This window comes from Protobothrops mucrosquamatus, unplaced genomic scaffold (genome assembly GCF_001527695.2).
Source record: "Protobothrops mucrosquamatus isolate PMUCROS unplaced genomic scaffold, P.Mucros_1.0 scaffold2814, whole genome shotgun sequence".
Taxonomy (NCBI): domain Eukaryota; kingdom Metazoa; phylum Chordata; class Lepidosauria; order Squamata; family Viperidae; genus Protobothrops; species Protobothrops mucrosquamatus.
The window spans coordinates 33,037-55,549 of NW_015388848.1; the positions used below are offsets into that span (position 1 = coordinate 33,037).

Consider the following 22,513-nt stretch of genomic DNA (forward strand, 5'->3'; position numbering starts at 1 on the left):
AAAGAAAAGGAAGGAAGGAAGGAAGGAAGGAAGGAAGGAAGGAAGGAAGGTGCCAGTGTTAAAGAAAAGGAAGGAAGGAAGGAAGGAAGGAAGGTGCCAGTGTTAAAGAAAAGGAAGGAAGAAAGAAAGAAAGAAAGAAAGAAAGAAAGAAAGAAAGAAAGAAAGAAAGAAAGAAAGAAAGAAAGAAAGAGAAAGAAAGAAAGAGAAAGAAAGAAAAGAAAGGAAAAAAGTGTCTTGGAGTGAGCTAACTCTGCTTGGATCTGGATGGGGCTTTACCCATTGAACCCGAGAGCGCGCAATGCAAAGGAAAGCAACGCAACGCAATGCCAAGCAGGGAAAAGCGGTTGTGTGAACGCAGCTTAAACGGGTCCCGGAGAGAGGACCCCCCCCCGGGGGCATCCCCGGAGCCGAGCCCCCTCCTGCAGCTGGCCCCTGCCCCCCACCCAGCCCAGCTGTTGCATCACCCCTCCCCCCCCCTGTCCACGTCACTTCCTCGCAAAACTTTTCCCCGGGAATGTCTGCACGAAAGTTGTTGTCCTTGCGAGCCGCGGGACGGAGGAGCGGCCGGGTCCTCGCCCTCTGACTGCGGGCGGGGCGGGGGGGGGAGAAGAAAAGATTCCTTCCTTCCTTCCTTCCTTCCTTTTTCTTTTTCTTTTTCTTTTTCTTTTCTCCCCCGGCTTTTCCCGGGCTCTGCTTCCGCGGCCATGGACGACGGCTGAGCCCACTAGAGCCGCCGAAGAGCCAGCTAGCCTAGCCGGGCCGGCCGCCGCTCGCCGCTCGCCCCGCTCCTCCGCAGCCTCGCCCAGCCCGGAGGGCGCCCGCCTCTCCCCGCCGCCCGCTAAGCCATGGCCGGCGACTGCGCTGCCCGGAGCCTGGATAACACCGACCTGGGAGCGCTGCGGGTAAGTGGCTCCCGCCCGGGGGAGGAGAGGAGACGGGGAGAGAAGCCGGGCTGCGTTCCCACGACGCGTGTAGCCCGCCGGGGCGGCGCCTTTTCCTCTGCGCGCCCGGCTTGAGTCGTGGGGCTTTCGGGGGGCAGCGCGCGTCACGCGAGAGACGCGGATCTTGCCGGCAAGGCTGAAACCGACCCGGTTGGGCATGGTCGTGGGAACGCGGCCGCCACAGCTGTTAGTGACCCGGTTCATTTTTTTTAGGAGGAGGGCAGCCAGACACGAGAGAGAGAGAGAGAGAGAGAGAGAGAGATACACACGTGTACACATATACACACACACTAAAGGTAGTCCTCAACTTGCCACCACAGCTGAGCCCAAACGTTCTGTGGCTGACGATTCTTAAGTGAGTTTTGCCCCCTTTTACGACCTTTCCTGCTGCAGTTGTTAAGTGAATCACTGCAATTGTCAGCTTAGTAACACGGTTGTTAACCTGGCTTCCCCATTGACTTTGCTTGTCAGAAGGTCACAAACGGGGATCGCGGTGACTCTGGGACACACTGCGACCGTCGTAAATACGAGTCACTTCCCAAGCTGACACAAGACCGTGGGGATGCTGCAAAGGTCGTCACTCTGGAAACTGGTCCAAAATCGCATTTTTCAGTGCCGTCGTAACTCTGAAGGGTCACTAAACAAATCGTTGTAAATTAGGGGGGGCTACTTTTAGTCACCAAACTCTTCAGAGTAGCATCCCCCCCAAAAAAAACGTTCAACTGGAACTGGCTGCTTTGCCTCTGAAAACCATTGTGTGTTATTGTGCTTTATAGTTTACAGCAGGAATAATAATAATAATAATAATAATAATAATAATAATAATAATAATAATAATAATAATAATAATAATAATAATAATAATAATAATAATAATAAAGTTGGAAGGGACCTTGGAGGTCATCTAGTCCAACCCCCTGCTCAGGCAGGAAACCCTATCCCATTTCAGACAAATGGCTGTCCAGTCTCTTCTTAAAGACTTCCAGTGTTGGAGCATTCATCACTTCTGGAGGCAGGTTGTTCCACTGGTTAATTGTTCTAACTGTCAGGAAGTTATTATGTTATTGTGCTTGATTGTGTTATTGTGCTTTATAGTTTAGAGCATAACAGAGCAATATGTTTATTCTTCATATTGCATAGTATACATTCCTGCTATAAGCCATCTACAGTCTCACAATAGGATGGAATATAAGTTTTGTCTCCAGTAAATAAATGCCTGCTGCTCGGGAATTAAAGACAATGGATCACAGCTTCGTGGATGGGTCCACGAGGAATTCAGGCATCCTCGAATTACGTCCATAACTGAGCCCAGAATTCCTGTTGTTCAGTGAGACCTTTGTTAAGTGAGTTTTGTCCCACTTTACGGCCTTTTCTTGCCACAGTTGTTAAATGAATCACAGAGTTGTGTGATTCATTAGTCACATGGTTGTTAAGTGAATTTGGCTTCCCCCCGTCGACTTTGCTTGTCGGATGGTTGCAAAAGGGGATCACGTGACCCCAGGACACTGCAACTGTCCTAAGTACATGCCAGTTGCCAAGCGTTTGAATTTTGATCACGTGATCGTGGGGATGCTGCAAAGGTTGTAACTGTGAAAACGGGTCCTAAATCGCGTTTTTCAGTGCCGCCGTAACTTTGAATGGTCACTAAACGAACTATTGTAAGTTGGGACTACCAGTGTTGTAATGTGATTTTTTTTGGTAGATCTTCTATCCAGGTTCCTTGGTCCCTTTTGGAATCCTGGATAGATCCTTCTGAAGCATCCCAGATCTTTTAAAATCTTTTCCAGGATAATAACTGCAGAGTCCTGAGGCGGAATCTGCTGAATAGAGAGGAATTGCTACTTCTTCAAACAAATGCATATTATTATTATTATTATTCAAAGAAAGCAGAAGCTAAAACGGCATTCGCCTTTCCTGAAGCCACATCAACGCTGGTGATTCATAAGAAGACTCATAAACGCAGATGACAACGTTGTTTGTGAGATATGTTGGGTGGGGTAGATTAGTCTATCTAGCTGAGGAAAGAAAGGAAGTGAGGCAGAAAGTGTGGATTTCCTTTGATCGGCCCAGTGTTTCATTTGTCTCTCATGGGATCTTGAAAAATGTTAAATCAGTCCAGATTTGGAGAAGAGTTTGGGAAACAGTGACCATCGTTAACTCATTAAAATGTACCCACGGAGAACTTCCTTGTTGCCTTATGCAAGGCGTTACATTTGAACCCTAAAGATGCTTGTAGTTGTGGCGCGGTGGGTCCCACTCTCCGTATTTAGGGGGCTAAACAAAGCTGGAACCTGAATCTAGAATTTGAGAGCACCTGATCTAGAACCATTCGTTGGGGGGTGGAGACCACCTCGTTTTGATGGTGGCGGACCAGTTAGATAGACTGAGGTGGTGGACCACCTCTCAGTCATTGGATGCAAAGTTGGAATGAGTTACAGTTACAGATGTGATTATCTGTAGGATGTTTTTCCTGAGTCTCTACAGCAGTTTTACATACTGTGTGCATCTCTTCCTTGTTGAGGTTGACAATAATCTTCTAAGGTCCTCCACTGTTCAAATAGGGAGTTGAGGCTGAGAGATTCCATGATAGATGGAGACTTTCAATGAGTCTCTGAAATATTATGGGGGGGGAGGAGGAGGAGGAGGAGGAAGGGAGGGAAGAGAAGGAGAAGGAGAAGGAGAAGATTACATTCAACCACTACATATTGTGTCCATGCTCTTAAGATCTCATTGTATTCAGTTGTGTCCGACTCTTGGTGATCCTATGGGCCAGGTCTCTCCATGTCTTCTGATCTTGCACTACTTCTTTTCTATGTTCTGGCTGGTGTCCGCTTGGATGGTATCCAGCCACCGTGTTCTTTGACCGGAGCGCCAATCCCAGCTTAAACCAACCGTTGAGATGAGTTGGGTCAGGAGGGCAGTCACACGGACTTGGGTCAACCATCTGGATGAGTTTGGCAACATCTGGACGTCTGGGAATCCAAAGGTTTTCCTTGTCTCTTTGAGATAGACAATACCAGGAATGGAAGGGTGGCTACAGCCCCCCCCCCAAAAAAAAGTTTCTTCTGAAACTTGGAACTCCTAAAAGCTTTAGGAGATGAAGTCGCCTCATTTAGAACTTTTCCATTTGCATGTCTGAAACTCATATTTTAAAGATGTCTCTTTTGCAGCTTCAGCTTCTTTGCAGATTCATAATCCTGAATGCGTGCTTTGTCAGAAATGTCATTCCATCCCACTGACCAATATTTTGGATAGCGGAAGAGTGCTTGTTCTCTCTCTGTGTGTGTGTGTCTCTCTCTGTGTGTGTCTCTCTCTGTGTGTGTGTCATTTAGTGCAAATCTCGTGTTTGCTTTAAGAAATGAATTTATTTGCTATGTTCCTTCCCAGCAGTTTCTGGATTAGGGCCATCCAAAGTTTTGTTCTTCCCTTTATTAGGTCAGCTGATCCCTGCCCCCAAAAGTTGGGAAGGGTGGGGTTCAGGAAATCCTTGGATTTGTGAGAGAGAGAGCTTCTGTGTGTCTTTGTCTCACCAGCAAATATGAGTTCTGCAAAGTTTTTAAAACCCGCTGAAATGAGGTTAAGGCACCCTTTGTGCATCGGTTGAGCTGCTGGTATGACTGGCACAGACGGGGTGGAATTGCTGTCCTAAGGCCCTTCCAATAAATGTGCCTCCAGGGTCTGCCCTTCCCCGACCCAGGCCTTCCTGTCCACAAACGGTCTTATCAATTCCCCCCTGAGATGTGGAGTCATCACCCACATCCCTGCCCTGGACTTGTTTTTTTATATATATATATATTGTTACATTAAAACGACAACAAAAAAGTTGCACATTCTGCAAATTCTGCAGTTGGAATAAAGAGGACTGGTGTCCTGGGTACAAAAAAAAAAAACAATCCTCCACAACTTTGGTTAAACTTCTGTGGAGTTCTTTCATATATACAAAAAGAAAAAAGAAAAAAAGAACCCTTCAAGAACCACATCTGACGTCTTTAGCCGTGCATTTTTTTATTTTTTTTATTTTTGGGGGTTGTGGGAAAAGACAGTTGACAGTGGCTGCAAAAGAGAACTCACTTAACCATATTTTTTTCCCCCCTGTAGCTGTCCTTACAATTTGAGGGCAGGAATCTTGTAAGATTTTTAGGCCATGTTAACAGAAGTTACAGAATGACAGCTTTGATCTTCTAGTCCAGAGTTTCCTAACCTTTCCGGCTTTGCGGATCATAAACGGGAGGGGGGGAGGAAGGGGGGGAACCTCTATATCTCCTTATATGCAGAATGTATCTTGTTATTTATTTGACAGTGAGCTGCAAGCCAATCCTAAGAGTGTGTGATATCTATCTATCTATCTATCTATCTATCTATCTATCTATCTATCTATCTATCTATCTATCTATCTATCTATCTCTAGATAGATAGATAGATAGATAGATAGATAGATAGATAGATAGATAGATAGATAGATAGATAGATAGATAGATATCTGCTATTTGCTGCTATTTTCAACAGCCAGTTTAATTTCACTTGTTAGGTTAAAATCTATCTATCTATCTATCTATCTGTCTGTCTGTCTGTCTGTCTGTCTGTCTGTCTGTCTGTCTGTCTATCTATCTATCTATCTATCTCTATCTCTAGATGATAGATAGATAGATAGATAGATAGATAGATAGATAGATAGATAGATAGATAGATAGATAGATAGATAGATAGATAGATAGATTTTAACCTAACAAGTGAAATTAAACTGGCTGTTGAAAATAGCAGCAATCTACCTTTAGACTCAGATATTCAACTTTGACTGACTCTTGTTCCACTTGATGGCCCAGCCATGCTATATTACAGTCTTCCAGATTGGGCAAATTCTTAATTATTCCAAAACTGGACCCATTTTAGATGCAGCTTTTCCTTGACCATCCGGTGGTGTCCCTGGACCATTTGATCTGCTGCTTCTGCCAAAATAGCTAACAGTTTTTCTTTGACAGGTGTCAACAGTTTGACCCAACCATTTATCACTCGGATGTTAATTACTCTAATGGACTCCACCATATGGTTTCTCCTCTAGTTTGGTCTTTATTCATTGGATGAGGAGGCCAGCCGGGTGAAAACGAAGCAGGCAGGCGGTGACTTGAAGGCCATCAAGTGTGTTTGCTGCCTTCACATACTTCTGGGGTTGCTGGCACAGGAAATAGGAGCATAATGGATTTCCTTGATGTTTAAACCAGATGGAGGTTAACACTTGGGGAAATGGACACTTTTGTTTTCTGCAGTGGTTCAACCTGTTTGCTTTGCAGTTCCTTGCTTATTTTCAGATTGGCTAAGCCAAGCCTCTAGATCTCATGTCTGTGATTGACTATCAATCAATCAGAATAGAACTGGAAGGGACCTTGGAGGTCTTCTAGCCCAGCCCCCTGGTCAAGCAGGAGACCCTATACCATTTCAGACAAGTGGCTGTCCAGTCTTTTCTTAAAAGCCTCCAGTGATGAAGGAGGCTTCCTCAACTTCTGAAGACAAGGTGTTCCACCAGTTGATTGTCTTCACTGTTAGGAAGTTTCTCCTTAATTCCAGGTTGCTTCCCTCCTTGATTAGTCTCCATCCGTTGTTTCTTATCTTGCCTTCTGGTGCTTTGGAAAATAGGTTGTCCCCCTCTTCTTTGTGGCAGCCCCTCAAATAGTCACCCCTAGTCCTTCTTTAACTATTTGGCCACCTAATGAGAAGGAAAGACTCACTGGAGAAGAGCCTAATGCTGGGAAAGATGGAGATGGAGTCACTGAAGCAGGAGGCGTGAGCTTAAATGGACTCCAGAAGATGGTAGAGGACAGGAAGGCCTGGAGGAACGTTGTCCATAGGGTCGCGATGGGTCGGACACGACTTCACAATTAACAACAACAACAACAGTCCTTCTTTTCTCTAGACTGGCCATTCCCAAATCCTGCAACCATTCTTCATATATTTTTTGTCTCCAGGCCTTTGGTCATCTTAGTTGCTCTTTGCACTTTTTCCAAAGTCTCAACATCTTTTTTGTAATGTGGTGACCAAAACTGGATGCAGTATTCCAACTGTGGCCTTATGAAGTTTTATGAAGCGCTACTAATACTTCAGCTGATTTTGATTCTATGCCTCTGTTTATGCAACTAAAGATTATATAAACAGAGGCATAGAAGCAGCTTTTTTGGCTGCTGCCACACACTGCTGGCCTTATGACTAAATTGTGGTGGGCTCCATTAACACCTCTCTGAAGTGGAACACATTATGAGGCAGACACTAATAAGAGTGTCGTCCATATATAACATTAATTCTGGACTTTTTTTCGTTTCGCTCCTAAGATTGAACAAATTTTAGGTTTTACGTGCAGGTACCTGAATATTGCACACTTCTTATGGAAACACAAGCATTTACATATTCAAATCACTTTAGGATTATTATTTTTTTAAAGACAGCCTTGCATTAAGTGAAAGCCACAGGTGGAAATTAACTTATTTTAAACTTTATTTGCATCCTTAGCTGAAGCAGAAGTTAAGTTTTTGTGCCCCAGTCTGTAGAAGAGTTTTGAGTTTTGCTGTGGTAGTGTGACCTTAACTGCACTATGATTTTGGATGTGCCATCTTTCATCTCTTTTCCAAGCTGTTTTTAGAAAATAGAATTGCCTGACCCTGGGTGAGGTTGACTGTAGTTTAATTTTGGGTTCTGTTGATGTTCTCCAAGAATAGATGTGGCTCCTTTGCATGAACGTTCCAATATTCCAGACGTTCTTCTCCACAAGAAACATGGAAACATACTTTCGTCTTAATTTGGTTCAGATAAGAAGTATTTGTTTGTTTGTTCATAGCAATAGTACGTAGACCTATGTACCGCTTCATGATGCTTTACACCCTTTTCTAACCAGTTTACAGAGTCAGCGTATTGCCCCCCAACAATCTGGGTCCTCATTTTACCAACCTTGAAAGGATGGAAGGTCGAGTCAACCTTGAGCCAGTGAGAATCGAACTGCTGGCAGTGGGCAGAATTAGCCTGCAATACTGCATTCCGATCACTGCCCCACCACGGCTCTTAAATTCATATTGAATTTCTTTGCTGCTCATCTTGTAGCGAATGTCTCTGGGCAGTTTCCAACTTCAAAACATTAAAATCCTAAATGTTCTTTTCCTGCAGATGGGTTCTGTTTGGGGGAGGGTGGGGGGTGGCTGTTAAGTTGTTAAACCTATTGTTTTTAATGGACCAGGGGGATTTTACCCTCATCATTTCACAGACTGTATTTAAGAGGCAGCTTTGATATCACACAAAGATCACATTTCACCCGTGCTGCCTTCCTTGTAGATGGTTGAAGAGCTTATGTACCGAATTGATACGTTCGCCCATTTCACAAGAAGTTATTCTGGGCGGCATACAACCACCAAATAAAATCACAAATCTATATAAAACAATCGTTATTAAAGATTGAAATGTTTTTTTTTTAAATGAAAATACACAACCCATAAGGCACAGGGAGAGGGGCCATGGATAAGTTTGTAGAGTGTGCATAACCATCAGCTGTGGTTCATCAACGCCAAGATGCTTAGCCAAACAAACCAGATAAGGTTTGGATGCAGTCTGTAAAACTCAGCCAAGGAGCTAATCTTCCTAAGACGCATATTAACTTCCTCTAATTTAATTCTTTTCTAGGACCCAGCTGGAATATTTGAACTAGTGCAAGTCGTTGGAAATGGGACATATGGACAAGTCTATAAGGTATGGGATATTTCTGAAGAATGGATGGCTAAAAAAATTAATATATTTAATGGCAATTGGGCATAATACATTTTGGAAACAAAGATATGCTTGAGCAAGATGTTGGTCTAGTTTAGAAGACCTTCAAGGTCCCTTCCAACTCTGATATTCTGTTATAACCTTCGATTGTGTGACTCCAGTCCATGGCATAAACATATGATATGAATTTTCTTCAATTTACACTGTGGTGGTCCAGCAAACAAGTCGGGAGATTAGCTATGATTCAAAATGGTTTTGTAAGCTACATTTTAGTCTGACTGTGGTCTGTAATAGGTGTGAATTCTTGAACCATGATGAAGGCAGTTGTTCATCATGAGAAGGAAAACGAGGTCATCTGGATGTGTGCTAAGAGAAAAAAAAATCAGAAATTTGAAATTGCGGTTCTTTTAACGGGTTTGTACATCCAGATGTTGCTACGAATTTCTAACTGTGTGTATGACAGATAACTGATTCAACGGCTGTCGAAACAATGGCCTCTTACTTGCACAGCTTCCTGTGGCCTTCAAGGAAGTGTTGAAGGACACCAGGAAACCATGATTAACCATAATTTCTTGCTATATCCACCTGACAAATTATGGGTAATGCTTTCCAAAGCAAACCAGGAGAGCAGTTTTCAATTTTAAATCCGGTAAAGCTTGACAATGAAGGTAAATTATAATGTGATTTAATTTGGATGAGTAGAAGATGTCCTTGTTTGCACAACTTACCTAACCAAGCTCTGCTTATCCAGAGTTTTCTAATAATATATTTACAATTCACCAAATCATAAACTTTGGTTTATAAGCTGCTGTGGTTAGATTCTTTAAAACTATGGCTGTTTGATTTGGGCTTAGTCAGTTCAGTGAACTTGACCTCAATAAATTGACTGGATACGGCTTAATATTATGTGCAAAGCTGATGAAACCTGGATTAAAGTTGGATAAGGTATCCTGGTTTGCTTGGACATCATTAGCCACGATTTTCATGTTAGACACAATAGCAGTGAGGGCTTGGTGGCTGATTTCTCTGCTGGTGGAAAGGGAGAAGTGAGACAGACATGGTTTGGCAGTGATCCTACTGTATATTAGTTTGTTAAGCCAAACCTCAATGCATCAAATGCGGCCAGTGATTAATGCAATCAAGTCTTGAGGGGATGTGATGCTGTCATGTAACTAATTCCATCTGATTATAAAGCTCCGAGCATCGTTGATTGATGGTTGAACATCCATTCCAACTGTTTTTGCTGACGTTCACTTCCTTGCCGACATGTCTTGTGGTTATTGTGCAACTTTTGGACCGTTTGGATACAAAATAAGCCGTTGTGCATATCACAGCAGGAATCGGCTTTTATCTATGACAGATGTTTGAAAGTTTTTTGGGGTTTTTTTTTACAAGAGCTACAGCTTGGAGCTTTGATCTGTCACTCATCCATCAGGTGTGAGACCCGATGCTTTGGTCGGGTCTACCGGTTGCCCTAAAGCCACAAGGTGTATGGTAGACTGTCTGCCTTAACACAGCAGGAGAAACCAACTCTTGTTTGTAAATCGCAGCTTATTTATTTACTGGTTTACAGTATATCCCATCTTTTACCTTTTGACAAATAACTCAGGGCACCGAACATATCCAACAGAACTTCCTTCTCCTGTTTTCCCTTCAACAAGAACCCTGTGAGGTGGGTTGGGCTGAGAGAGAGGGACTGGCCTAAAGTCACCAACCTGGCTTTCATGCCTAAGGTGAGACTAGAACTCACATTCTCCCAGTTATTGGCCCAAAGTCACCCAGATGGCATTCCTGGCTAAGGCAGAACTAGAACTCACCATCTCCTGGTGATTACCCCAAACTCACCCAGCTGGCTTTCGTGGCTAAGGTGAGACTAGAACTCACATTCTCCCAGTTATTGGCCCACAGTCACCCAGCTGGCTTTCATGGCTAAGGCAGGACTAGAACTCACCATCTCCTGGCGATTGGCTCAAAGTCACCCAACTAAGCCAGGACTTGAATTCACCATCTCCTGCTTTCTAGCCTGGTGCCTTAATTACCAGACCAAACCAGCTCTCTTGCAGCTTATATTTTTTTTTCTTACAGTTTAGGACAAGCTTCCATAAGATAGGCAGACTTTAAACCTAGTACTGGGGCATGTTGGCTGTAAGAGCGTACAGTCTTGCAGTCCCTTAAAGCTGGTAAGAGACGCTGGGCTGAAGATCTGTTTGGAGGTGGAGAAAATAGATGAATCATACAAAAATGAGTCGTTTCCAGAACTTTTAAAAAAAACAAAACACTGTCCAGTGATAAGGCCTCTCTGTGCCAGACTTAAGAAAGGACTGCATTGTGGAGGCATGTGGTTTCCATAAGGCCTGCTGGACTCCATTTCATGCTCTGCCCAATTCTTTGAACAGAAGGTTCCAAAGCAGGCGAAAGGATCTGGCATGGTGGGACTCCTTTGCGCCTGGAAGCTATTTGTGGTTGTGGGGGGGGAAGTAACATCTTCCTGTTTCTGGGTTTTGCCTCAAAGCATCCAACCCAACCTCCAGGAGACAGTCTTTCTCCTGAGCAGAGGAATGAACAACACAAAAGAGAAGTCGTAATAATAATAATAATAATAATAATAATAATAATAATAATAATAATAATAATAATAATAATAATAATAATAATAAATAAACAGTTGGAACGGACCTTGGAGGTCATCTAGTCCAACCCCCTGCTCAGGCAGGAAACCCTATACCATTTCGGACAAATGGCTGCCCAGTCTCTTCTTAAAAACTTCCAGTGTTGGAGCATTCACCGCTTCTGGAGGCAGGTGGTTCCACTGGTTAATTGTTCTAACTGTCAGGAAGTTTCTCCTTAGTTCTAGGTTGCTTCTCTCCTTGATCAGTTTCCATCCGTTGCTTCTTGTCCTGCCTTCAGGCACTTTGGAGAATAGCTTGACTCCCTCTTCTTTGGGGCAGCCCCTGAGATACTGGAAGGCTGCTATCCTGTCCCCCCTCGTCCTTCTCTTCGTTAAACTAGACATACCCAATTCCAGCAGCCGTTCCTTATATACTTTAGCCTCCAGTCCCCTGATCATCTTTGTTGCTCTTCTCTGTACTCTTTCTAGAGTCTCAGCATCTTTTTTACATCGTGGTGACCAAAACTGGATGCAGTATTCCAAGTGTGGCCTTACCAAGGCCTTGTAAAGTGGTATTAATACTTCACGTGATCTTGATTCTATCCCTCTGTTAATGCAGCCCAGCACTGTGTTGGCCTTTTTGGCAGCTGCAGCACACAGCTGGCTCATGTCTGAGAAGAAGTTAGAAGTGAGAGCAGATGGCTTGGAATAGAATAATAATAGAATTGGAAGGGACCTTGGAGGTCTTCTAATCCAACCCGCTCTTCAAGCAGGAGACCCTGTACCCTTTCAGATAAATGATTGTCCAGTCTCTTTTTTGAAAGTCTCCAGTGATGGAGCATCCACAACCTCTGAAGGCATTGCTCCATTGGTCGATTTCTCTCATCTTTAGGACATTTCTCCTTAGTTCTAGGTTGCTTCTTTCCTTTCTTAGTTTTCATCTGTTGTTTCTCATCTTGTCTTTTGGTCCTTTGGAAAATAGTTTGATGCTTTCGTCTTTGTAAGAACCCCTCAAATAATGGAAGACTCCTATTATGTCCCCCAGTCCTTCTTTTCATTAGACTAGAGTCCAGGGGTAGTCAACCTTGGCTCTTTTATGACTCGTGGACTTCAACTCCCAGAATTCCTGAGCCAGCATAGCTTCAGCTTCTGGGAGCTGAAGTCCACGAGTCATAAAAGAGCCAAGGTTGACTACCCCTGGACTAGACATACCCAATTCCTGCAATCATTCTTCCTATGTTTTAACCTCCACCACTACCACCCCTAATTATTTCTGGCTTTGTTAAATTCTGGCTTTGTTAAATTAGGAATGGTGGAAACAGTCTATCAATCACCTAGAAGCTTGAGCTGGAGAAGTGTAGCGTGCTAAATTTAAGAACTATTTACCAGGAAGTGCTGAAGAGAAAAAGGCTGTTAACCAACACAGGCTGGAAGAAAAAAAATAATAATAATTCTATTATAGCGCTGAGCTTCCAATCTGTTGACTGTTTCCTCTAGATAAGCATTGCCAACTGCTTACAGATTCTTTGATTTTTTTATTTTATTTTTTATTTTTTTTAAAAAAAGAGCCTTCCTTTGTCTTTACTGACCTAGCTTTAGATGCAGCGATGTGGGGGAAATTACTCCTTCCTGTAGTTGGCCTACAGTAACGTGGCATCCTGAAAAGTTAGACTCAAGTCTTTTCCTCCACTTTGATTTATTTGTAGCATCGCTCGCTTGTTCCGTGTCTGTCTGAGCTTCGCCAGATGTTTCGTGTCCATGCTGATCCCTGTCTCACCTAAATGGATTGGAACTGACTTATAAAGTTGCGAATTGTCGCAAGGCAGCATCGTCAGGTTTACATCCGGGCTATGTGAATGTGGGAAAGAGCTGACCCATTTCTGCTGTTGAGAAGTAGGCCAGGTGTTGCTTGAAAAGAGTCTTTAGCAACCTGGTTGTGTTGGTGGTGCGCAGTTGCTAAATTTAAGCGTGGGGATTTGGCAACAAAAACGTATCAAACTTTAGCTCAGTGGTGGGATTCAGCCGGTTCACACCACTGGTAGCTAATTTTTTGTTGCCAAGGCCCAGAATGGACTTCCGGAAGCGGCATCCACACAGAGAACCGGTTGTTCACGTATTTGAATCCCACCACTGCTTTAGCCGCTTAATCATTTTGATCCCAATCTTTTCGGCTTCTTTTGATCTGTTCCTGTCCCTCTCTCGGATCCGGGATTTGTAACTTGGTGCTAAGTGTTCCATTACAGAGGTTGGATGGTGTGCAGGGAGCCTGCTAAATGAACAGGTAGCAATAGCACTTAGACTTATATACCGCTTCACAGTGCTTTACAGCCTTTTCTAAGCGGTTTACAGAGTCAGTCTGTTGAACCTCCCCAGCACTCTGGGTCCTCATTTTACCAACCTCGGAAGGATGGAAGGCTGAGTCAACCTTGAGCCAGTTAGGATCGAATTCCTGGCAGTGGGCAGAGTTAGCAATAGCAATAGCATTTAGACTTATATATCACTTCACAGTGCTTTACAGCCATCTCAAATAGGTTTACCGAGTCAGCATCTTGCCCCCAACAATCTGGGTCCTCATTTTACCGACCTCGGAAGGATGGAAGGCTGAGTCAACCTTGAGCTGGTCAGGACTGAACTGCTGGCAGTGGGCAGAATTAGCCTCCAATACTACATTCCAACCACTGCGCCACCACAGCTCCCTAAATCTCTGTAAATTTGCAAGAGGCGATATTTGGTGTGAAAGAATTCAGATAGTCCAAGCCCTGCTGAATTATAGTAAAGGGGTCTTCTCATCCAAGTCCCTGCTCAAGCCGGAGACCCTATACCGCTTGCTCTCGGCACCGATGATGTTACCTAGTTGGGTCATGAAACGTCTACAAGAAAACGACCAAGTTCCGAGAGTATCAAGGACCCCACAGTTCAACCCTCTGTTCAAACTCTCTTCTATTGATATGAAGAACTATTTCCAACTTCTAAATCTGGCTTCAGGGAAGAAGTTCCACCTCTGAATCTTCTAAAAAAAAAGTCCTTGTTTGATATCTTGCTTCTAGGTGACTTCAACCAGATGTTCCTTCCAGGCCCTTAGGGACTTACGTCCCTTTCTCCCCAGCTGCTAATATATCAGTCATTTAGCTATTGGTGGGGGCTTATGGGAACGAGAGGCTTAAAGTCTCCCCAGGATTGATATCTCTCCCCAGTATATAAATTTATCTCAAAAGACAAAGTAGAAGCAGGACAATCAGAGATGTAATTCACTTTTGATATAATATCTGACATTGGGGCACACGTACACAATTCACTCGGGATCTCTGCCTTGGGAGACAGGATAAAATCTTTCCCCTCTCACAAGCAGAAAGCTAATTTTTGAAGTTTTATCCCCTGAAAAGTTTTCTCCGGAACACTGAAACCCAAAGGGACACTTCTTTGTTAGAAACTAAACCCCTCGGGGCCACTTTTCCATTCCTTATGGCAGAAGAACTCATTAAATTGAGGAAACGATGAATCTTCCCTGATTAACTGTCATCACCAGCGATGTAAAATTTTGTAAACCTTACGAGAAATTCAACCGCTTATTGAAATGTAATCCGCTTTTTTTTTTAAATGTCTGTGTATATATTAAAGTATTGCATTTTTTCCCTCTGGGTATTCTTAATTAACCAGAATTAGCCATAGACCTCTGCACTGCATTAAAGTAATTTCCCAGGAATTATTCCTATCTGTGTTAATGTAACTTCATTAGTAGCCAATGGATAAAGCTTTAATTCTCATGATTATTTTTTTTTCAAACCAGTTTTATTGGGACTGCTGACCAGGACTTTCAATAAATTAACCCGGGCAAAGAATCCCCAGGGATCTGGATCGTTCTTGATTTAATCGGCCAGGGAAATGAGAAGAATATTTCATTCCTGGCAATATCTGGGACTTAAACTAGGGTGCCAGGTTGTCTGGAAGGGCTCCACGCTGCCCTGGGAAGCTTTCAATGCCTGGAAACAGTTGAAAACAATGGTTTCCGATACAGGAACTCAAATTGTGACATCAGCTGGGTATAAATTGAGGGCAAATCTTAGGCTGAGGTACAGTTGGTATTTTATAGCATCGATCTGGGCCTGTGAGTGAGAGATCCTGAGACAGATCTGTGCAAGTCCCAAATCACTTTAAGGAAGTTTGGAGAAGTTAGTTATCCTGTCTCCCTGTCATGCTGTATAATTTTATTGATCGATTGATCACCTGATCAGTCCTTCAGGATCTCTGTTGAAAAAGTTGAACCAGGAGATATATGAGATTTTTCTCTGGCAGTCCTTGATGTTCTTGGTGGCTTTCTTGCAACGTTTCATTACCAAAGTAGGTAACATCATCCGCGCAACATCAGATTTTTCTCTGTGCACAGCTCTAGAGAGTCACTGCCATTCAGAGTACAAAGATGATTAGGAGACTGGAGGCTAAAACACACGAAGGACGGTTGCAGGAATTGGGCATGCCTAGTTTAATGAAAAGAAGGACTAAGGGTGACATGATAGAAGTCTTCCAATATCTAAGGGGTTGCCACAAAGAAGAGGGGGTCCACCTCTTCTCCAAAGGCACCTGAAGGCAGGACAAGAAGCAACGGATGGAAACTAATCAAGGAGAGATTCAACTTAGAACTAAGGGGAAATTTCCTGGTAGTGAGAACAATAAACCAGTGGAACAACTTATCTCCAGAAGTTGTGGATGTTCCATTGCTGGAGGTTTTTAAGAAGAGACTGGACAGCCATTTGTCTGAAACGGCATAGGGTCTCCTGCTTGAAAAAAGGAGTTGGATTAGAAGACCTCCGAGGTCTGTTAAAAATAGGCAATTCTAAACTTGATGGACAAAATAATCTGGAAGAGCTGAGTCTGATCCAGGTGGGAACCAAGAGTTTTGTGGCCATTATGTAAACAGATTGTAACCTTCCAACTTCAAGTCTTCAAGTGTTCCACCGAAGAGCCATTAATTTGGAAGAAGGAAGCCAGGAGTCTAAACCTTTGGAAACATATGGCATCTTTGCTTTAGTGGGAAATCTACTGTGCCATATGGCTGGATCCTGACCTACAGTCAAGATTGTAATCTGGCCAAATCATCTGTGGGCCTCCTGCCAGGAGAAAAGATGAAAAGTCAGGCTAAGCTGCCATGATTTATTGCTCAATCAACGAAAGCCCGACATAATCTGATCACTTAAGAGGCAGCTATTTCCTTAGCTCCTAGAATTAAGAATTTAGTTTTTAGAATTAAAGAAGCCTGGCAGATGTTTGGATTTTTTGAATATGCAGACTTGGCTGGTTTGGGTTGGATCCAGCCAACGGCTTCTATTTTGACTTGAAGGTTAGCCAAAAGGAAAAAAGAGGAGAGAGGGAAAAAAAAAACCTAGAGAGAGTGGAGGAATGGCCAAAATTGAAAATTCGGCAAGCCATCTAACCCAGGGCTTTTCAACCTTTTCACCCATTGTACCACTTTTAGGATATGGCAACATCCGAGGACCACCAGTCGCCTAGCAAAGTGTCAAAAACTTGATGACGAAAAAAAAAAGGAAAAAAGTAATAAAGTACAGGTAGTCCTCGACTTACAACGGTTCGCTCAGTGACTGTTCGAAGTTATAATGGCACTGAAAAAAGTCCCCCCCCCAAGCCACAGCCGAGCAAGACACCTGCCTGCCCACCTGGCCGCGCTCTTCCTCCTGTCCGAGGTTTTCATTGTTGTGAGCATTTCTGTTGAGGATTGGCAGCGGGGGTGGGGTGGGGGGTGTTTGATTTTTATTCCCCCCGTCTGCTGGGTGGTTGCAGCAGGTTGTGGTCACTTCACATGACCCTGGGACACTGTGACCGTCGTAAATATGAATCGGTTGCCAAGCATCTGAATGTAAATCACAAGACCCTGGAGATGCTGCAACATTCCAGCTGATCGGCGCTTCTTCTGGGCTCAGCAGAAGCACCAGGATCAGCGCCGAGCTCCAGCTGGAGCCTGGTGCTGATCCTGGCGCTTCCACTGAGCCCTGACAGCCCCGAAGAAGCGCCGATCAGCTGGAAAGCGGCACTGATCCTGGCGCTTCCGCTGAGCCCTGACAGCCCTGCAGCTCCAGCCGTCTCTCGCTCAGGCTTGTGCGGTGCTGCGACCGGTTCAGCTCATTCCCCTCTCCCGCTACCACTTTTCTAGGATGGTGGCGTACCACCTGCCAGGTGCCAATGTACCACAGGTGGTACCCGTTCCACTGGTTGCAAAGCCCTGATCTAACCTGCAAAGGGAATTTAATGGAGCAAACGTTGCAGAGGAAATACTTTGAAGTTCCTTCGGAAAAAGATCTTATTTGATGGGGGGGAAGCAGCAGTTTCGTAATCTACCATTGTTTTTCCAGATTGAACTGAAGGTTTTTTTTGGGGGGGGGAGGAATTGATCACAAGCAGTCCCCGGCTTAACGACCAATTTTTACGACCTTTTTGCCAGGGTTGTTAAGCGAATCACTGCGGTTGTTAAGTAAATCATGCAAATCTGGCTTTCCCTGTTGACTTTGCTTGGGGGGGAAGCCAGCTGGTTGCAAAGGTTGATCACGTGATCCCGGGACGTCGCAACCGTCATAAGTATATGCCGGTGGCTAAGCGTCCTAATTCTGATCACGTGACTGTGGAGATGCTGCAACGTTTGTTAAGTGTGAGGACTAGTCGTAAGTCACTTTTTTCAGTGCTGTTGTAACAGAACAGTCACTAAAGGCACTAAAGCACCAAGGCGCCTCTGGGTTGAAAGGATTAGCCCAGCGGTTCTCAACCTGTGGGTCGGGACCCCATTTGGGGTCGATCGACCATTTCATGGGGGTCGCCAAGCAAGGCTGTCCGCCATTTTTTTTGTCCACCATTTTTTTCCCCCTTTTCCGGCGGGTGCCTTACCTCCCTTGGGCTGGGCCAGCTGGTGGTCGGCCTGCTCCGTCTCTGCCGCTTGCCAGCTACGCCTCGGCCGGCACAGGGGGCGGAACCACGCATGTGTGGCGCTCCCGGGCAGGGAAAGTCCTCGACTTACGACCGGTTGGGTAGTCCTCGACTTACGACCGGTTTAGTCCTCGACCTACGACCGGTTTAGTCCTCGACTTATGACCGGTTGGGGTCGCGGCATTAAAAAGGTTGAGAACCACTGGATTAGCCGGTGATGTCACCGTTGCCCAGGGAACACCCAGTTGGGGGCTCCTTTCAGGTCCCCGGCAGGAGCTGGAGCAAAGGACGGGAACTCAACCCTGCCGCACAACAGCGCTTGGGTCTCAAACGTGGCCTTGCTAACCTCCTGCCCAGTGTTCCAACTACTCTAGCCACTCCCAAAGACGCTTTTTCAGGACTTTCTTGTTTTCCTTTGAAGATATTTCACTTCTCATCCAAGAAGCTTCTACAGCTTTTGAGTGGATGGCGGGGAATGGAAGGATTTATACTCCTTGCAGACAGAGCTGGCCATTTGCATTCTTTTAGGGAGTCGTTGAGGCCACTTGGAGGGTCACCTGAGTGGTGCAAAATGGGCATGGAGCTTCCTTGGAACTGCTGAAAGGACTGTGTTGCAGACTGGAGAGAGTTGATGTCCAGCTCTCTGCAAGGAGTATAAATCCTTCCATTCCCCACCATCCGGTCAGAGCTGAAGAAGCTTCTTGGATGAGAAGCGAAACGTCTTCAAAGAAAAACAAGCAAGTCCAGTTGCCTCGAGAAAAAGCAGCTTTGGGACAACCAGGACCTGGAGGACAGAGAATCTCCACAGACACTCCAGACACGGTGCTCCGGTTGCTAAAGGAATGGTTGTAACTCAGTATTAAGTACTGAACGGCTTCACTCTCAAACTAAACACACACACAGAGGCAAAACAAGCCTTGGCAGAGCAGTGGCATTGATTAGATTCATAAAACGTTTTGCTGATTGGAAATCCAGTGCTTTCCACAGAAAAGGCCCACTTTCCGGGGCAGATGGCCCTGCTGTCCCCGTGCTGCAGATTTTATTTATTTCATTTCATTTCGTTTATTAAATTTGTTTGCCACCCGTCTCGCCGACGAGGCGACTCTGGGTGGCTTCCAGTGTTAAATCACTAGGCTTGATTGCCCCAACCGTTGAATATTGATTTCCTGTTAGGTGCTGTGCAAATTGTTTACCATTGCTCGGGATGCGGCTTTAAAAACAGCTGTTTATAGTGATGTATTTCAAAATGATGGATTTGACGCGTTGGCTTACACGGGCCATTTACTCGGCTACCGTTAGGCAGTTGGGATGCTTTTATTGGCTTTGTTTTATTCTCTTTTTCCAGGGTCGCCACGTGAAAACAGGGCAGCTTGCAGCAATCAAGGTTATGAATGTGACCGAGGTGAGCACAGACAAGAGTTGGTTTGGCCGGGAAAAAATAAAGAATGGGGTTCCCCAAAACACCTACCTGGAGACGAGGTGTCAGAGCGTGCACAGTCTTATTGCGTGAGATAACCCAGGAGTGAACACAGTAAACAGTGGTCTATAATAAATGGTGGTTTATCTTACACTATCTATAATATCATACACCAGGAACAATATACATACATGTGCTCATACAGCAGGATCCAACAAACCAGCAGAATAAAACTTGTCTTCCTGCTTATTTCGGGGTGATTATCTGTTTCCAGAGACAGGACATAGATTTCTTGTTGGCTTCCTCTACCCTTGCTGCGTTTTCTTAACATCTTGGTGCTCACCAACCTGGTTCTCTTTCCTCTTTAGAATCTAGGGCAGTGTTGCAATGCTGAGACAAAGAGAAGCTGTAGGTTCCATTTCTGTTTTTTTGGGTCTCCGTTCCCCATTTTTATTTTATTTTTAGAAAGGAAATAGATTTTAACGACCGCTATCCCGCTTTGAAAGCATCCAGGAACTGGGGGGATCTAAACTGAGCAAGCTTCAGATTTTTTGCCTTTGCAAGCAAGCAGAGGTTCCTAAAATGTGTTTGCTGTGTTCTTCCAAGGAGACTGGCACCATTTCTCTTCAGCTGCTGCTTTGGGTCCCTTTTCATCTCCATCTTTGATCTGCTGAGCTGCTTCATCGTGAGCTGCTCAGGCAGCAAAATGCGAGGGTGGTCACTGCGGGATAATCAGCCCATCTGTCAGGCAGACCTCTGTCAGTAGAGCGCTTCCGGGAGGGGTGGAGAGAACTTTCCAGCTGCAGCGCCCGGATTCTTGAAATCTGACGGAGCAAAGTGGACAGGGCGCTTCTCGGCAAGGTGGAAACTTGGGGGGCTTTCTTTGGATCCAGGGGAAATGGTTGATGATAGGAGCAGAGAAGGCTGGCCTGGTGCCCCAGCTTGATGCCAATCAAGCATGCAGGGTTGAGTAGAAATAACGCGAAGGAAGGCAAATATAACACAGTCAGTTAGAGAGAATTTCCCTGAGGATGGGCTCCAGCAGGTGTCCAAAAGTTCGGAAGACTCTAAACCTCTGGTCTCACTGACTGACCCGGACTGGCTCCTGCAACTATAAATTTCATACAGTCTGGAATATTGGACATTCCAGATGCTTATAAGCGCCCTGTGCATCAAGACTACCCGCCACTTTCTGGCAGGGAGCTGAATTTGTAGGAAGGAGGAGGAGGAGGAGGAGGAGGAGGAGGAGGAGGAGGCCTATGAGGTCCTTGTGCTCTCTGAGCTTGTTTGTTTTCTTGCACATGTTTCATTGCCAAACTAAACAACATCATCAGTGCTAGAATGGAGTGGAGTGTGCAGGGAGGAGGAGGAGGAGGAGGAGGAGGAGGAGGGCAACTGTAGGGTCCTTGGTGCTCTCTGAGCTTGGTGGTTTTCTTGCAGTCGTTTTATTACCAAACTAGGGAACATCCTCAGCACTAAAAGGGAGTGGGGTGTGTGGAGGAGGAGGAGGAGGAGGAGGAGGAGAAGAAGAAGAAGGAGGAAGACATTTAGTTCCCTTTTCATTGAGGTTAAAATGAGATTAATTTAATATTGTTAATATCATTGTCTCCATGGCTCAGTAAGGTCTGCATTCTGTCCCACTAAGAATATATTCATGACAGTTTATCAAAACCCTGGTAGATGCACCAGAGGCAGCCCTGTGGTTGAAGATTGGATGTTCCTGTTCTAGGCTACAGTACAATCTTATCTCCCAGGACCATCCTGGACCCCCCCTCATTTTATTTCCAGATGCTCTGTCTCTCCTCAAAGAGATAACCTGCAACTTCAGATTATGCCTCTTAATTTTATCCCTTGACTGTGTCTTAGTATGGAGAACCTCACCACATGACATCTATTTTCACTAGCTCTTAGCTGAACTTGTGGACTGAATCTGAAATCAAGGCAGGGCACGATCTCTCCTGGATTTGGAGGATCTGTTGTTCAATGCAGCAGATCCCTCTTTAATCTCCAGCTGAGCTTGGAATAAGAGTATTCAGTAGAAGTCAATACCCTGATTGTTTTGCCTTGGTATCTTTCCATGCATCCTACCTAGTGAACAGTGTGGAACTTATTTTTTTTTTTTAAGTGCAATCTGCTGCCTATTCTGCAACACCGAGGCTCAATTTGCACCGATTCAGTAATAAAACAATTCGCACCAGATGATAAATGAGCTGTTTAGACTCAGTTTTGACATGCATATTATTTCTATGGGTTGAAAAGAAAAACAAGGCTAATCCAACATTTGGCATTCTAGGGTGTCCTTTGCATATTCATGGGTAGTGAATTTCAGAATAATTTACACCTGTGGGCACCATCCATCGGATCTCAACAGTTTGGTACGTCGAGCAGCTGATGTCTCCTTCATGTGTCAGAGGTCTTTATGTCACCAGACTAATATCTGCCCAGCGTTTTGGTTGCGCCAAGATAAGAGCACACAAAGATGAGCAGAAAGTGGCTTAAACTTCCTTTGATCTCAAGCTAAGAGAATTCGGGAGAAGGTCCCAAGATTCTGGCACCTGTATTTTCATATCCTGTATTTTTGTTCATTTTAGGATGAGGAGGAAGAAATCAAACTGGAAATTAATATGCTGAAAAAGTATTCTCACCATCGCAACATTGCAACCTATTATGGTGCTTTTGTCAAGAAGAGTCCAGCAGGTCTGGATGATCAGCTGTGGGTAGGTCTCTCCTTCTCTTTTTCTTCTCTTTATACACTTCTTTGGAAATTTAGATACTCGGTTCCTGTTTAGGAACTAATTGGTTCTTGGATTGGTTCCCCTCCCTCCCTGCCTCTCTCTCTCTCTCTCCCTCCCTCCCTCCCTCTCTCTCTCTCTCTCTCTC

The 22,513-nt window shown here is 44.6% G+C and overlaps 1 protein-coding gene across 1 annotated transcript in view; it reads left to right on the forward strand.

Annotated features, from left to right (window-relative positions):
* The first annotated feature begins 845 nt into the window (after nt 1-845).
* Nucleotides 846-22,513, forward strand: part of LOC107296457 (TRAF2 and NCK-interacting protein kinase-like) — a 64,872-nt gene continuing 43,204 nt past the window's right edge. Inside the window, 4 exon segments of the mRNA XM_029286072.1 lie at nt 846-902; nt 8,598-8,663; nt 19,562-19,618; nt 22,225-22,410. Coding sequence (XP_029141905.1) covers nt 846-902; nt 8,598-8,663; nt 19,562-19,618; nt 22,225-22,410 — 366 coding nt within the window.